At 40.4% G+C, this 16,820-nt stretch overlaps 1 protein-coding gene across 1 annotated transcript in view; it reads right to left on the reverse strand.

Moving 5' to 3' along the window:
• Positions 1-901: 901 nt before the first annotated feature.
• MUC2 (mucin 2, oligomeric mucus/gel-forming) overlaps positions 902-16,820 on the reverse strand; it is a 115,203-nt gene continuing 99,284 nt past the window's right edge. Inside the window, exons 43-52 of the mRNA XM_060262401.1 lie at positions 15,683-15,783; positions 15,542-15,573; positions 13,691-13,871; positions 12,979-13,083; positions 11,815-11,855; positions 11,322-11,444; positions 8,598-8,726; positions 7,059-7,098; positions 4,487-4,622; positions 902-1,411 (exon numbers count right to left, since the gene is read on the reverse strand). Coding sequence (XP_060118384.1) covers positions 1,189-1,411; positions 4,487-4,622; positions 7,059-7,098; positions 8,598-8,726; positions 11,322-11,444; positions 11,815-11,855; positions 12,979-13,083; positions 13,691-13,871; positions 15,542-15,573; positions 15,683-15,783 — 1,111 coding nt within the window. The 3' untranslated portion in view covers positions 902-1,188. The remainder of the gene's footprint in view (positions 1,412-4,486; positions 4,623-7,058; positions 7,099-8,597; positions 8,727-11,321; positions 11,445-11,814; positions 11,856-12,978; positions 13,084-13,690; positions 13,872-15,541; positions 15,574-15,682; positions 15,784-16,820) is intronic.

Below are 16,820 nucleotides of genomic sequence, written 5' to 3' on the forward strand. Positions count from 1 at the left end.
TATTAGGCTATTTCAGGCTTAATTTACTGCAGCTACCAATTCCACCTTACAAGGATAGAGATTAACCCACTGCAGGTTCAGAGAGGAGGAATCTTAAAAGGCTTGCGACTGCTATTACACCATTCTTTGTCCTTTACAGAAGGTACTGGCTGGATATTAGGAAAAACCATTTTTATAAGTGATTGTTGTTCAACAGTGGAATCAGCTCCCTAGGGAGGTGGTGAAGTCTTCCTCACTGGCAGTCTTCAAGCAGCAGCTGGACAATCACTTGTCAGGGATGCTCTAGGCTGATTCTGCACTGAGCAGGGGGTTGGATCAGTTGGCCTGTATGGCATGTGACAGTTAGAAAGCATGTGTGGTGCAGTGGTTGGAGTATCAGAATCTGAGGGTAAAGGAAGACATAATGGCATCCCCAAAGTGGCATGCTGCTGCCATTTTAGTATATAATGGGAAAGTTTTAAAAGCTGTGAGGATCTAATCCTGATCAGACCTGTAGTGCAGCAGGACTAGGCAGTCTTGCTTTTCCCCATCTGCACACACCTTTTCAAGTATTGAGGCAGCCACTGTTATATCAATTTGTGCCCTCAGATTCTGATATTCCAGCCATCTTATGGGGCTTGCCTTGGAGTTGTAGTGGTGGTAGAGAATACTAAGCTGCAGTAACCATACCCACAAAGTGGACTGTGCAGTGAGCCTAGTAACAGGTTGACCATTACTGGAATAAGTGATTGGAATCCAAGTTCATGAGCCAACAGAAATTATGTTACTTCTTACTCAAAAGGAGAGATGCTTTTTATGAAACCATCTCAAAACTACGAAATTATTTTTAAACTGTGAGCATAGGCTCCACTTGTAAAGCTTAAGAGTGCAGGTTTAAAAATAAAACCCAAAATACAGAGGCTACGTTGTTGAAATATCTTTAATTATTTGAAGCAAAGTAGCTGATTTAAAAAGTGCCAGCTCATAAAAATCCTTATTCTCTTTACACTTAAGGGAGAAAAATAATTTCTCCTACTTTTCTATACAAATAAATAAATCAAGCACAATAGAAAACAGTCAAAGAGGACACAGATGAAGAAGAAAAATAAGGCAAAGTGCTGAATTATTTATGGAAATTATAAGCATGTGTAGTACTTTTGTGTCCCTTTTCCATTTAACCTGCTGTTTTGCCAGTTCCATTCCCATTCTTCACTTTCTTGTCAACTGCCTCCTGCGACGTTTCACACTGGTCTGTTCCGATGAGGCTGTCTCATTGCATTCCGTGTTGAGACATTTACAACTTTCCACGTGGAGGTAGAAGTGTGTCTGACTGCTTCCATCAGGACATGCCATTGTGACTGCCTTCTTGCTTGTCTTTTCTTCCCTGCAGCAGCTGCATTTGTGCTGCATTGAGTTAGCTTCAGCAGAGTACCTGTTTGTATCAAGGGGAGAAAAAAACAGGAAGAAATTAGAAGGCACTATAGTGACTGATACAACAGCCCCATGATGCAGAGTGGTAAAGCTGCAGTACTAAGCTCTGCTCATGACCTAAGTTCAAGCCCGGCAGAAGCTGGGTTCAGGTAGCCAGCTCATGGTTGATTCAGCCTTCCATGGTTAGTAAGAACATAAGAACATAAGAGAAGCCATGTTAGATCAGGCCAATGGCCCATCCAGTCCAACATTCTGTGTCACACAGCGGCCAAATATATATATATATATATATATATATATATATATATATATATATATATACATACACACACACACACACACACTGTGGCTAATAGCCACTGATGGACCTCTGCTCCATATTTTTATCTAACCCCTTCTTGAAGGTGGCTATGCTTGTGGACGCCACCACCTCCTGTGGCAGTGAATTCCACATGTTAATCACCCTTTGGGTGAAGAAGTACTTCCTTTTATCCGTTTTAACCTGTCTGCTCAGCAATTTCATCGAATGCCCACGAGTAAAATAAGTACCCAGTTTGCTAGGGGTAAAGTGTAAATGACTTGGGAAGGCAATGGCAAACCACCCCGTAAAAAGTCTGCTGTGAAAACGTTGTGAAAGCAACGTCACTCCAGAGTTGGAAACGACTGGTGCTTGCACAGGGGACTACCTTTACCTTTATAGTGACTGAGCAACTAAGTAGAACTTTGGATGCACTTATTAGAAAACCCTCTGTCAGTGTGAAGATCTTGTTTCTTCAGATTTCCTTCTTCTCATATAATATCCGATCAAGTGTGACGCACTTTAAATAAAGTACTTTCAATGTGTGTGTAATTTTTAAAAGAAGGACACCAAAACAGGGATTTTAAAAGATGATAAAGATACACTATGACATTTGATTGACTTTTACAATGGAAATATCAGCTTTGGAGCTGATGCATCATAATTTCCAGGAGCTACAAATCATAAAGACTCTGATTTGAATCTTGTCCTTGCCATTAACACCTTTTATAGTCTTATGTAAGATTCAACTTCTCAGCCTCAGTACTCCTTATCTTATGGGGCTGTTGTAAATATTACAATGAAGTACATAAAGTTCTTTGAACATTCTTGAAAGCATTTCAAAACAGTAATATAGTAGTAATAACAACAATAACAATACTTTGAAATTCCCATCCCATAGCTGAGTATCATATTTGTTTTGAACTGTTGTTACGAGCGTTTACCATAGTTTCATTACAAAACTGCCTAAAGCAAACACTTCAGAAATATTTTCCGGCATTACTGTATTTCTCTTTGCTTTCTGGTAGCACTCAAAAAAAAAAATAATCGAAGGAGGTCTTAATGACACCTTCTATGGTTATAATGATCACAGCAAGAAATCAAGATGGTATTTCTACTAAATTTGAAGAACATCTAAACATGGACAAAGAATGAATATGAGACATCAGTGGATCTCAGATAGATTTACCATTAGATTTGTAAAGTAGTGTCAGAAATTAGCCTCTTACCACAATCCTACAAATAATGGTGTGGTTGTAATAAGACATATTTCATAGCTGTAGCTACAACACTCACTACTTCTTGCCTATTAATTGCCATGCCATTAAAACTATAGTAATTGAACATTAGGTACATAGGATTGTGCGTTTAAATATAATTGTTGAAGTGCCAAATGTCTAAGCTATTCCCCATACATCGTGCTTTCATTGTCGAGACAGCGTGCAACTACAATTAAAAAGGCCAACACTATGCTGGGGATAATTAGGAAGGGAATTGAAAACAAATCAGTCAGTATCATAATGCCCCTGTATAAATTGATGGTGTGGTCTTATTTGGAGTACTGTGTACAATTCAGGTCACTGCACCTTAAAAAAGATTATAGCACTGGAAAAAGTGCAGAAAAGGGCAACTAGAATGATTAAAGAAGAAAGGTTAAAACGCTTGGGTCTCTTTAGCTTGGAGAATCATCAGCTGAGGGGTAACATGATAGAGGTTTACAAGCTTATGCATGGAATGGAGAAGGCAGAGAAAGAAGTACTTTTCTCCCTTTCTCACAATACAAGAACTCATGGACACTCAATGAAATTGCTGAGCAGATGGGTTAGAACGGATAAAAGGAAGGACTTCTTCACCCAAAGAGTGGTTAACATATGGAATTAATTCACTCCACAGGATGTGGTGGCAGCTACAAGCATAGACAGTTTCAAGAGGGAATTAGATAAACACAGGGCTTTTTTGGTAGCAGGAACTCCTTTGCATATTAGGCCACACCCCTCTTATGTAGCCAATCATCCAAGAGCTTACAGTAGGCCCTGTAATAAGAGCCCTGTAAGCTCATGGAGGACTGGCTACATAAGAGGAGTATGGCCTAATATGCAAAGGAGTCCTGCTACAAAAAAGCCCTGGATAAACAAATGGAGCAGAGGTCCATCAGTGGCTATTAGCCACAAGGTATAGATGGAACACTCTGTCTGGGGCAAATGATGGTCTGCATTCTTGGTGTTTGGGGGGGGGGCAACAGTTGGAGAGCTTCTAGTGTTCTGGCCCCACTGGTGGACCTCCTAATGGTGCCTGTCTTTTTTGGCTGCTATGTGACAGAGTGTTGGACTGGATGGGCCACTGGCCTGATCCACCATGGCTTCTCTTATGTTCTTATTGCACTAAAAAATGGTAGCAAAATGCTATTACAGTGAGTTTTGTAATCAAATTAGCACTTCAAAATCTGGTTTCAGTAGAGAGTTACTTAACTGGATTAGAACTTTAGTCAGGCCTTAACATGACAGCATACAGTGTTGTACAAATTGTTCCAATACCAGTGTAAGTTGGGAAACAAGCACCAATTCTTAAGTGTGTTTACTCATAAGCACACTGTGTTGATTTCAATGGGTCTTACTTAGTTCTCAGTACATATTTTCAGGACCATACTTAATAAAAAATAATCAAGATTGCACAATGTATTTGAACCATTACGGTTGGTAATATGAGATCATTTTTGTGCAAATACATACATACATACAGTTAGAAGTTAGTTTCTCAGTATAAATATGGCTTACTTACAGTGAGAAAGTTCCACATGTTCCCTGACATTGAGTCACAGAGACCCGTTCTACAGACGTGCATCCATTGTAAGTGATATACTCATTTGTCACGGTCAGAGAGCATGGTGGTGGTGTTGGTGTTTCCTTAAAAATGCCTGCAGAATAAGAGATTGTAAAAGATCATTGTGAAAATGCCTTCACAAGTATTGTATTTTGTTCCCACAGGAACGAGTCTTTTCCTGTATGCAATGGTGTTTAGCAAGTCAAAAAGCTCAAAACCATATCCCAATGTAATGACAAAATGGTGCCAGACTATCTACCAAGATATATAATTTGGTAGCCTTGCTGAATGGCAAAGAACTAGAGCACAATCCTACTAAAGTTAAGCATATGCAGTTCTCATTGATTTAGATGGGTGAGGCAGTAGGTAGGCATCTACTTAACACATTTGCACTAAAAACGAGCGACACTTGTATATATTTGGGGCCAAACTGGACAAGAAACAAAAGATCCATGATTAGGATCTTCCATTAATAATAATAATATAATAATAAACATACAAACATAAAAAACAAACATACAGAGCTTAGGGAAAAGATAGTGTTTAATATTTTTCTCCCATGCCACTTCCACAATTTATAGCTGCAATTAGCACTGTATGAGGGGAGGGGAATGGGTCTCTCTCTCTCTCTCGTACAAGCACGTAAACATATCTTTTCCCCAGGAAGAGCTAATTGCAGCTTTGGAGGGGTGTTTTTATTCATAGAAGAGGTATGGAAGAAAATGTTCAAGCACCCCCTCCCCCACTAACCCTGTCTAAGCAACTGTTCAGGACAGCTAGTTTACTTTAGAAAAAAAAAAACCCACAAGATTCTGATTATGGATCTTTTGAAGGGTTGCCGCTCCAGTACTGGAAAGCTGTGGGAGGTTTCTGGCATTAGAAACATAAAAATGTGCATTACTTTGACATGCAGAGTAACTCCTGGTTTCATACATCATCACATCAGGATGACATTCTAGGATCCCACCACAACTGTATGATAAAACCATAGAGTTATGGAATCCTGGAGCATCACCCCTACACAGTGATGTCACTTCAGGTGTCATGCCAGAATTGCTGTGTGTCAAAGCCATGAGAGACCTGGCAGCCCTAATCATTTGTACTTAATTTGGTTTAGCCTTTAGTTAATTTGATTTGTGGTGGCCTAATTTAGATGTGATGTCCTCTTTGCTTTTGTTTTGTTTTGAAGTATCACATAACTTAGGGTATTGATTACACAAAACAGCTGCATCACAGGAGAAAACAAATTATGCAATATGAAAATAGATTGATTAGGATAGATTGCATGGTGTTTTCACAGGCTGTCAAATTAATGGGCTCCTTCAGAGAACTTTTGAGTCTTTAAAGTCCATGCTTACATACATCCCAGACCCTTAACTAGCTCCTAATCCCCTTCAGTTGGCTCTACAGATGCCCTTCAGTGAGCAGAAGGAGTCACTCTGTAAGAGGAAGGACAACTTCAGAGCTATTCATTTGTCTCTTCTTATCTCCCTCTTTTCAGTTTTTGACTCTGCAGGAAAGAGGGAAAGCTTAAGTGGTTTTTGCCTGCAATACCAGAGCTCCTTGAAGCACAGCTTAAAAGATAGAGGCTGCCTAACAGTCATCTTTCTTGCTTTCTTTCTTGCTCAGAGAGCCAGTTTGGTGTAGAAGAAGAAGAAGATATTGGATTTATATCCCGCCCTCCACTCCGAAGAGTCTCAGAGCGGCTCACAATCTCCTTTACCTTCCTCCCCCACAACGTAGTGGTTAAATGTGTAAACTCTTATCTGGGAGAACTGGGTTTGATTCCCAACTCCTCCACTTGCACCTGCTGGAATGGCCTTGGGTCAGCCATAGCTCTGGCAGAGGTTGTCCTTGAAAGGGCAGCTGCTGTGAGAATCCTCTCAGCCCCACCCACCTCACAGGGTGTCTGTTGTGGAGAGGAAGGTAAAGGAGATTGTGAGCTGCTCTGAGACTCTGAGATTTGGTGTGGAGGGCGGGATAGAAATCCAGTATCATCATCTTCTTAAATTGCTTGGCAGGTGAGGAAAGGAAAAGCCTTGTTCATATTTTCATAGGAATTCTTTTGACTCTCTCTGCATTTACAATGGGCTTTACAAACATATCCAAAAAGTCCCGAAGCAGATAAAATAAATAATAAAAATAAGAAATTGGTATGTCAAAGTTTGCACCTGTTTATATGATTTGTCTACTGAAAAGACCTGTTCTTACCAGCTCTGGATATTACATAGCTTGGCAAAGGTCTAAAGTGACAGCTTCTAGATAGAAAAGTTCTATAATTCTCTAATCTCAACAAATAAATAACTTGCATTTTATTTCATTGTCTTGACAGTTGTAAATTGGATGCTTTAAATATCATAATTCATATATCAAGAAGAATACGTTGGGAAACTCAACTCACTAAAACAGCAGTAGTTCAATGTGTTAAAACATGTTAATCTATTTCTCATATCACAACATCAGTTCTACTTTTCAAATTAGAGCCAATGGCCTGACCTCCTCAAGTGGGTGAAGAATGTACAATACTTACATGTTTTACAGCAGCCATTAGGCGAATAAGTAACAGTACCCTAGGGGGAGAAAACACCCAGAAGATAAATTATTTTTCTCTTACTACATTGTACAACCACCCAGAACTGTAAAACCATATCTTACAATGAAGTGGCTAGTTTAAGACTATTGGTCAAGGTTATGGAAGGGAGGAGAGTTTTGGTTGAAAATTCTATGACTGTCCAGCAGGATCTGCTGACATATGAATTATTTGATGCAAGAGATTTATGCATACAATGGAGATAAACCAAAATTTTGCTTACATTATAAGCAGTGATAGTCAGACTTCACTTGATTCAATTCAGAATTGGGAGCAGCAAACTAGCTGACTGGCAGCAATACAAGTTCATGATCAGAGGCCCATTGCCTCTGATACCACTGATGGCAAGCAGTGAGCCAAGCCACTGTGGTGCACTGGTGCCTTCTTCAGTATACCATCCCAAGCAGTCACTTGGTTGCCATGGCTGCAGAACCAGCCCTGATGACATTCTTGAATGGGCAACAGGGCCTGAACACCTTCCCAACCCCACCATGAGCCCCTGTTTCTTCCTCATGTTCTGTTCAAGCTCCTCACCCATGAGCTTCTGAATTCATGAGAACGTAAGAGAAGCCATGTTGGATCAGGCCAATGGCCCCTCCAGTCCAACACTCTGTGTCACACAGTGGCCCAAAAAACCCAAAAACCAAGTGCCATCAGGAGGTTCACAAGTGGGGCTAGAAGCCCTTCCACTTTGCCCCCCCCCCCCCGCAAACACCAAGAATACAGAGCATCACTGCCCCAGACAGTTCCAATAATATGCTGTGGCCAGGGGCTTTTTTGTAGAAGAAGCCCAGCAGGAACTCATTTTCATATTAGGCCACACCCCCTGACATCACCATTGCTTAGCATAGGGCATTTTTGTCGGAAAAGCCCAGCAGAAGCTCATTTGCATATCAGGCCACATCCTCTGATGCCAAGCCAGCCGGAACTGCATTCCTGTGCGTTCCTGCTCAAAAAAAGCACTGGCTGTGGCTAATAGCCACTGATGGACCTCTGCTCCATATTTTTATACAATCCCCTCTTGAAGCTGTCTATGCTTGTAGCTGCCGCCACCTCCTGTGGCAGTGAATTCCACATGTTAATCACCCTTTGGGTGAAGAAGTACTTCCTTTTATCCATTCCCCCTTCCCTTTCCCCAGTTTTATCTGGAGGGGGTATAAGCGGCAAAAATGACTGAGTAGCCCTTTATAAACCAAGAAGCCTCTATACTATGGTTAGTAGCTGGCTGACACTTAAAAGGAATATTCCAATGTGATGAATGGTCATTTCAACATTCCATTTCCAGTACATTTTTAAAGCTATCAGTCACACTAATCTTTTCAAATTTTGTATTTCCTTTGGACCATTTTTACTTATAGATGAAAGATATTCCTGGAATGCAACACAAAATCTAGCTGTATCCTATGTTGCTCACATAATGTGACTGAACCAAATTAAAGGATTCACAAAACTGAACATACATATTCAAAATTTACTCACAGGTTGGCATCTATTCTCATTAAGGGGTGGACAGTTAATTGTGGAAGTAGAGGAGATTAACTGTCTGTTGATGCTCACACAGGAATAAATAGTGCAGTTATCATTTGGATCATTCCGGTGGGCACCAGGCTGTATAACACAAGGACATGAAATCAGTACTGACTTTAAAATACAGGAATTGGGTACTGTTTTCTAATAATATCAGTTTTCATCTTGTTTCCACTTCAAAATTACAAAAATGTATAGTGTGAAGATTTAACACCAGTAGCACCTTGTTGATTTTACAAGTTTCTCAGGGTATAATATAAAGTTTTCTGAGACATGTTAAGAGATATAATTTGAACTAGAAAGATAGCTGGTATTTTTTAATGCATAAGTAACCTCACACCTAACCTGAGTATCACAGGTTAGACCGATATCATCATATCTCAGAAGCTAAGCAGAGTGGGACCACCAAGCAATAACAGGGTTGTGATGCAGAGGAAGGCAATGGCAACCCACCCCTAGGGATAGGCATGAACTCGGAAAATGTGGTTCAGTTTGTGGCATTCCCTGTTTGCAAATCACGAACCATCACAAACTTTTAGCAGCCAAATGAACCAGTACAGTTTGTGAGGTTTGTGATGTGCTAGAACAGACCCCCCCACACACACAAGAGACATGAAACTCACAGGGATTCTCTGACTGATTCTCCTCTACCTGTCCTCCAAGTTTGGTGAGGATTGAATTTATGGGTTCCAAGTTATACCCCACACAAAGAAGATTCCCCCAGGAAAGGGCTTTCTGGGAAAATGACAGTTGGTCATTTTGACAGGCACAGGGTCAGGAGTGTATAAAATAGATTCTGTGCAAGCTAGAAACATCAAAGATGCAGGGAATATCCAGATGTCTTTTCTCTATCTGGTCACCAAGTTTGGTGAGGATTTAATTTATGAGGTTCAAGTTATGTCAAACCCCCCCCCCTCCCAAAAAAAAAAAAAATGAAGGTGGCACCAGGAAAGTGCTTTCTGGGGAAATGACAGGCACAGGTACAGGATGTTCAGGAGTATATAGAGTGAATCCTGTGCAAGCTAGAAACATAAAAGTCACAGGGAACTTCTCCCAGATGCTCCTTTATATGCCCTCAAAATTATGCTTTTCCTTCCATTGCTTAGAAGTTTAGTAAACATGTAGATTGAGTGAAGACTGTCTAGAAATGTATCCATTCACAAACCAGTTTGAACTATCAAACTGCTTGAAAGTTCATGGAAAGTTTGTGCTGGTTGAACTGCCATGAATTCGAGTTCATGAACCAAGAACCAGCCAAAAGTCATTACAGATTTTAGTTACTGAGCTGGTTCTTGCCCATCCCTAACCACCTCCAAATTTCTCTTACCTTGAAAACTCCCATGGAGTTGCCATAAGTCAGCTGTGACTTGATGACACTTTCCATCACCACAGCTTCATTCACAACTGAGACTTATGAGTTTCAAAGTTGTGGAAATGAAGAAATTGTGGGAAAATATGGGAAATAATTATCTATCCATCACATTTTTATCCCATCTAGGGAGCTTAGGGTGGGGCATTTTGTCATGCAATCAGCCTAAGAGAGAATGACCAGCCCAAGCTCTTGCAATGAGCTTCTTGGGAGGCAGCTGAGTGGAGATTTGAACCCAGATCCACATAGTTCTACTTTCTAAGCATTAGTCTTCCCAAGCAGATTTGTGAACAATCTCTTCTTGGGATGGGAAAATAACTGCAATCTCTTTCTGTCTTTTTCTTACTGATAACTGCTTTTTCTCCTGCAACAAAATTTTGAGAACAAGATAATCATTGCCATTTGAAGAAGCTTATCGGGAAAAGAAATACACTTACTAATAAGGTGAAAAAAGAATCTTTTGTTCGTATAAGGCAGCTTGTTTGCACACATTTCCCACAGCATTCACTAGGTAGTGAAATTAGAGAATATCCCTAGGAAGAAAGAGATGCACAATGAATATGTCTAATTTTTCCCTACTGCACCCGGAACATGACAAACTATCCTTTTTCCTTGCAACTGCTATGTGCCATTATTCCTGCTTTACAAGGGAATCACTGGAGCTAAAAGATGGTAAGCTTCTAAAGGACATGTGGGTTTTCCACAGTGAAGCACAATATGCAATTAACTGTGGCCAAAATTAAAAGTCACAAATAAAAAGAAGTAACAGAATGGTCATCATTGCAGTCCAATAAACAAATGTTACAGTTTTGCCACGAAAGCATCATTTTAAAGTTAATTACAATGAAAAAAACTTGGTACAGAAGTATTAAATGGCTTGGATCTACACTAGCATTTCTCTGGGCCCAAGAATTTCTGCCCACACAGCACAACTATCCCACCTCCCCTTCTTGATGCTCCCTGAAATGCCCTACCCCTGTCCTTTATAAGCAGCGTTTCAGGGGCATATCAGGATGGCACAGGAGGGGCAAGGCAGGAAATCTTTTTTCTAGGTCCTTTTGCCCATGAAAATGCTAGTCTGGGCCCAAACCAATGTTCCAATGCCTATTTTTGTTTTTTGTAAATAAGATTTATCAGACCTAAAAGTTAGTATAATATTTATGATAGCAACCCATATGTCAGTGCCAGAATCTTCTTCTTTGCTCCAAAGGAAACAACAGCTAGTTAAGAGAGGATAAGTCTTAAGAATATAATGCTTCCATAAATATTTACAGTGGTTGCTTAAAAGAAGCTTGGCTGGTGCTTACTGGTTCACATGACGTGTTGCATGGAATGTGGTCGCAGTCAATAATGTTCAGATTAGTAGTGATGTTCTTTTGGTAAGTACACACACAGTCCTGGCACTCGCCCCCTAAGACTTTTGAACCAGGCTGAAATAGAGAAGGAGTAGTTCTTCTATTAGCAAAGTACATTGTGAAACAGAAGTGGTTAAACTGCGTTAAGAAATATTACTATGTATTTGGAGCAATGTGAGAATGGCCATTAATTCAGCAATTAGCTCCAATTTTCCAGAAGACTTATTTGATTTCTATATGGGCCCTTGCTTCATTCACAGGTCTTTGTTCCATTCTATTTTACTCTCTTCTGACAAGTGGTATTTCTTTCTTGACTCAAGCTGTAGGAAAAGTACAGGTTTATTGGAACTCTGAAAACAGATTGCATAAGCTAACTATTCCCTCAATAAAGTGTCTGTAAGAACATGACACTAGAATCAAATGATTGGAAGAAAGGGAAGCATACCTTGTATTCAGCACCGTTATGCACACAAACCCCTTTGGGACCTACAAAAAAAAACACAAACTAGCCTTTTAAAGACTTGATTCAAAGACAGACAAATCTCTGTAAACCATAATTATTATCTATCTGACATGCTTCTCTCTATAGGATAGCCTTAAATGAGTCAGTCCTACAGACCTCTCCTGGAAATACAGAAGGGTAGGATCAAGCCAGCTTTTTCCACTCAGTTTCATTCATTCTTAATGCAGTCGACATCCCACATGGCTTTTGTATATGATGCCTAGTGTACCCTGTTTGTGTGATCAAAGGGGATCCCTCATTGCTTTTTTACCAGAGAAGAAGCTGGTTAGATCCAACCCATTTTATGTAATAGACCATCAAATTATTAATTTATTTCCTTTATATTTCCTAGGTCATAAAAGTACCTACAACACTGCTTACAAGGTAGTCTAATCCCATCATGCCATACTTGCATGCAAGTGTTTTCCAGCCGTTGGGTGGACCATGTAAAGAGATGAAAATATTAAATATAGTAACACATTTGCTATCTTTTCCTTGCCTGGATAAGTATGGCCAGTGAAAGCCAGCAAGGGGTGGGGGGAAGACAGAAAAAGATATCCCTTCTGCAAAATATTCTAGCATATTATCTGTTGAATCCCCAACACAAGGTGGAGAAGCCACCTAATGCTATTCAAAGAACCAGTCAACACTGCTGGATTTTTATATTCACCATGTATTTAGTATTTCACTCTTTGCATTGGTCCTGTCTGATACATGCTTGTGCAATTCAGTGTATATGCATGTTAACTGGTGGCCATTATTTGTGTGTAGAAATAAGCTTTCTTGAATGGATCAGATGTGTCCATGCCTGAATAAATTAATTACATGGAGGAAAAGGCCAAGTTCAGAAACTTTGTCAGAGTTTTACGAGTCTGCAAAATATTTCACATCCATTGTAGAACAGCATAGATGCAGCTTTGTGCTTTACCAAAGGTCTTTTGAATCATTTATGGCTTCTTGCACTACAGCCTTATGCTAAGTACATTTGCTCAGAAGTCAGTCCCATTGATGAAAACTGGATTTCTTTCTGAGAAAACATACTTAGGATCAACATACAAAGGTGAAATGTCATGTTTATCTTTCCATAACCTGTTGAAATATACTAACCACATTGATAAACAGGACAGCAGCGACTTGGAGGAGTATGAGACACAGCTTCAAACCCTAGTTCACATGTAGGGGGTCTGATTGTGCAGTCACTGACATTACATACTGTAAAACAGAAAAAGCAGAATGAAATTGTAAAAAGATCAGTCATTCCTTAAATTGTCGCTGTTGTTAACCATTCAGTTGTGTTCAACTCTTGGTGATTCTATGGGCCAGGTTTCTTCACATTTTCTGATTTTGTATTGTTTTTTCCATGCTCAAGCTGGTATCAACTTTTATGGTGTCTAGCCACTGTGTTCTTTGGTGGTCTGGTTTCCTTAAATTGTAGTCAACCAAAATTGTTGCATAGTGAAGTACCCAAGCATCTTGTAAATAATCTAATTTTAGAGACTTTCCCAAAATTGGTACTTGTGTATCTTTTTTAAAAAAAATATTGTTATAATATTGTTGATCACTTTCTCTACAGGTACGAGGCACTGCCATAACTGAGTCAGATCAATTGTCTACCTACCCTGTTATTTATGTATGCACTGCTTACGGTTCTCCAGTCTGCCCCAATACTGCTTCTTCAAACATTTCAACTGGTCATACTAGGAAGTGTATCTAGGATCTTGTATTTGCATGGCACATGCTTCACAACTGACCTATAGTCATTCTACCTCTGATCATGGTCTATTATTTAAAATACAAAAAGCTACTAAGAATCACTTACCACAAGTTGTTTTAGAACAGCATTTGTCATCAGGATTGACTTCAGAGATCTTATGGAATCCTTCTGCTTCACACTCAGGCTCATCTAGTGCTGGAGGGCATTTATGGTTCTCGCAGACAATGCCAGCACCTCCTTCCAGGCAGACGCAGTCCTTGCAGTCAAACTGAAAGGTCTCTCCAAACTGTCAACAAGGAGAATGCTCAAGTATCAAAATGCACGTAGATTAGTAAACATACTAAAATCTAATCCTGTCAATCAGTTTTGTAACTGTTGAAGATATATGAACATGTATCTAAGAAGACAGAAAAAGGGATTTATAAATTCATTATGCTGAACTCCAGAACAGTTACCATTATGCATTCCTTGAGGCAAGGGTCCCCGAAGTGGCACCTGTGGTTGCCATGGCACCCGTTTATACCTTTACTGGTGCTCACCAATTGTTTTTAGGAAGTAGATGCTGATGGAGGGATTTGTACATAAGAATAAAAGAATAACCCTGCCGGATCAGACCAGTGGGCCATCTAGTCTAGTGTGCTGTCTCACACAGTGGCTGACCAGTTCCTCTGGAGAGCCAACAACAGCACAGAGGTCAAGGCCTTCTCCTGATGTTACTTCCAGGCATCAGGATTCAGATGCTGACTGCCTCTGAATATCAGGGCTAGCAGCTGCTGATAAATCTATCCTCCATGAATCTATCCAATCCCTTTGTCTATGCCTGTGGCCATCAGTAAATTCCCTGGCAGTGAATTCCACATTTTAATCACATCTTGTGTGAAGAAGTGGAGAAGTATTCCCTTTTCTTTGTACTGTCCCTCCTTGTCCTGCTTATAGAGCTTAAATCCAGGGACAACTGCATCCCATAGATTCTCACCATTTCACCATGTTTCTGAGAGCCAGTTTGGTGTAATGGTTAAGTGTGCGGACTCTTATCTGGGAGAAACAGGTTTGATTCCCCACTCCTCCACTTGCACCTGCTGGCATGGCTTTGGGTCAGCCATAGCTCTGGCAGAGGTTGCCCTTGAAAGGGCAGCTGCTGTGAGAGCCCTCTCCAGCCCCACCCACCTCACAGGGTGTCTGTTGTGGGGGAGGAAGGTAAAGGAGATTGTGAGCCGCTCTGAGACTCTTCGGAGTGGAGGGCGGGAAATAAATCCAATATCTTCTTCATCTTCTTATATCTAAATTGTCATTTAGCACCAAACACCCCAGTTTCCCCACCTTAGCTTGGAGACTTCTAGCAATGGCATATAGCCACCTGTGACATGTCTATATGCACCGCAGGGCCTGTTATTGGCCATTGGAGATGGGACTGGCTATGCCCTACTGTGACTCCCATTTTGTGGTTGTGCCCACCACTGTATGTCAGAATTCCAAAAGTGCCTGCAGTCTCAAAAATGTTGGGGACACTTGCCTTGAAGAGAATCCATCCAAATAATTGATACTTTAATATAAAATAAAATTTGTAGGAGTTTGTAATTTATTTTCTTATAGGAGCCCCGTGGCAAGGAGTGGTAAAGCTGCAGTACTGCAATCAGAACTCTTTGCTCATGACCTGAGTTCGATCCCAGCAGAAGCTGGGTTCAGGTAGCTGGCTAAAGGATGACTCAGTCTTCCATCCTTCCGAGATTAGTAAAATAAGTACCCAGCTGGGGGGAAGTGTAGATGACTGGGGAAGGCAATGGCAAACCATCCCGTAAAAAGTCTGCAGCGAAAATGTCATGATGCAACATCACCCTGGGGTTGGAAACAACTGGTGCTTGCACAGGGGACTACCCTTTTTTACTTTATTTTCTCAGAGAAAAATAAAATAAAATTGAATGCATAAAGATCAGCACAAATAAGCAAGCATCTTACCGCCCTTGGTATATTATCTGGTCCAACACATCCTGTAAGCAGAATAAAGAAAATCTTCATTACTTGTGGCACAGTTCTGGATAGACATTTTAAATTAATAAATATATTTGAAAGAAAAAAAGAGATGGAACCCAAACTTACCACAGGTTTCAACACAAATATCCACACCAGAGTCATAAAGTGTTGTCCCGGCAGGGCAGAAACAACCTTCCACTTGTGTTTCATTAACTCCTGTTAAGCTACTATAGATTTAAAAAAAGACAAAAACAAAAAACAAACCAGAATTATTCTTATACAGCCGGCTACATTGATAGCAGTTAAAATCAATTATATAACAAATCTAACATGAATATCTTTCACCATCACTGCATGAACCACCAGCAGAGAATGTTCTCGATTATTCTGTCCTTACTGCACTACATTGTAGAGGTAATGTAGGTTTCAGACATTTGTTTGTGCTGGGCCTTGGAATCAGTGTATGTTGGTAGGCACAGTAAAAAAGTAACAAGGGTGAGATAAACAACAGAATTAGGAATTTCACTACCTTTCAGGTAGCAAAGACCATACATTAGCTGACTCATGAGCTACTACAGTTCAAAACTGTAACGCTTGGGACTCTTTGAAACGCTTTGAAACGCTTGGGACTCTTTAGCTTGGAGAAACGTCGACTGCGGGGTGACATGATAGAGGTTTACAAGATAATGCATGGGATGGAGAAAGTAGAGAAAGAAGTACTTTTCTCCCTTTCTCACAATACAAGAACTCGTGGGCATTCGATGAAATTGCTGAGCAGAAAGGTTAAAATGGATAAAAGGAAGTACTTCTTCACCCAAAGGGTGATTAACATGTGGAATTCACTGCCACAGGAGGTGGTGGCGGCCACAAGTATAGCCACCTTCAAGAGGGGTTTAGATAAAAATATGGAGCACAGGTCCATCAGTGGCTATTAGCCACAGTGTATGTGTGTATATAAAATTTTTTGCCACTGTGTGACACAGAGTGTTGGACTTGATGGGCCGTTGGCCTGATCCAACATGGCTTCTCTTATGTTCTTAAAACTCAAGCAGCACAGAGCTACTTGTCTTCTGTGACGCTATGTTTACATAATGTGTGTATGAAATAACCTATATTAGCATATCAGATATGGCTTGAGCATATCGCTCAGAATACTTTTGTCAAGTCCTGGGGCTGCTGGCTCCAAGCTTGGTGCAGCAGGGTCCTGCAGGGTGTGACTTTCAGTTAGCTGGCTCATCTATGACCTCAAATACTGCAGAAGGAG

The sequence above is a fragment of the Heteronotia binoei genome, chromosome 21, assembly GCF_032191835.1.
Source record: "Heteronotia binoei isolate CCM8104 ecotype False Entrance Well chromosome 21, APGP_CSIRO_Hbin_v1, whole genome shotgun sequence".
NCBI lineage: Eukaryota > Metazoa > Chordata > Lepidosauria > Squamata > Gekkonidae > Heteronotia > Heteronotia binoei.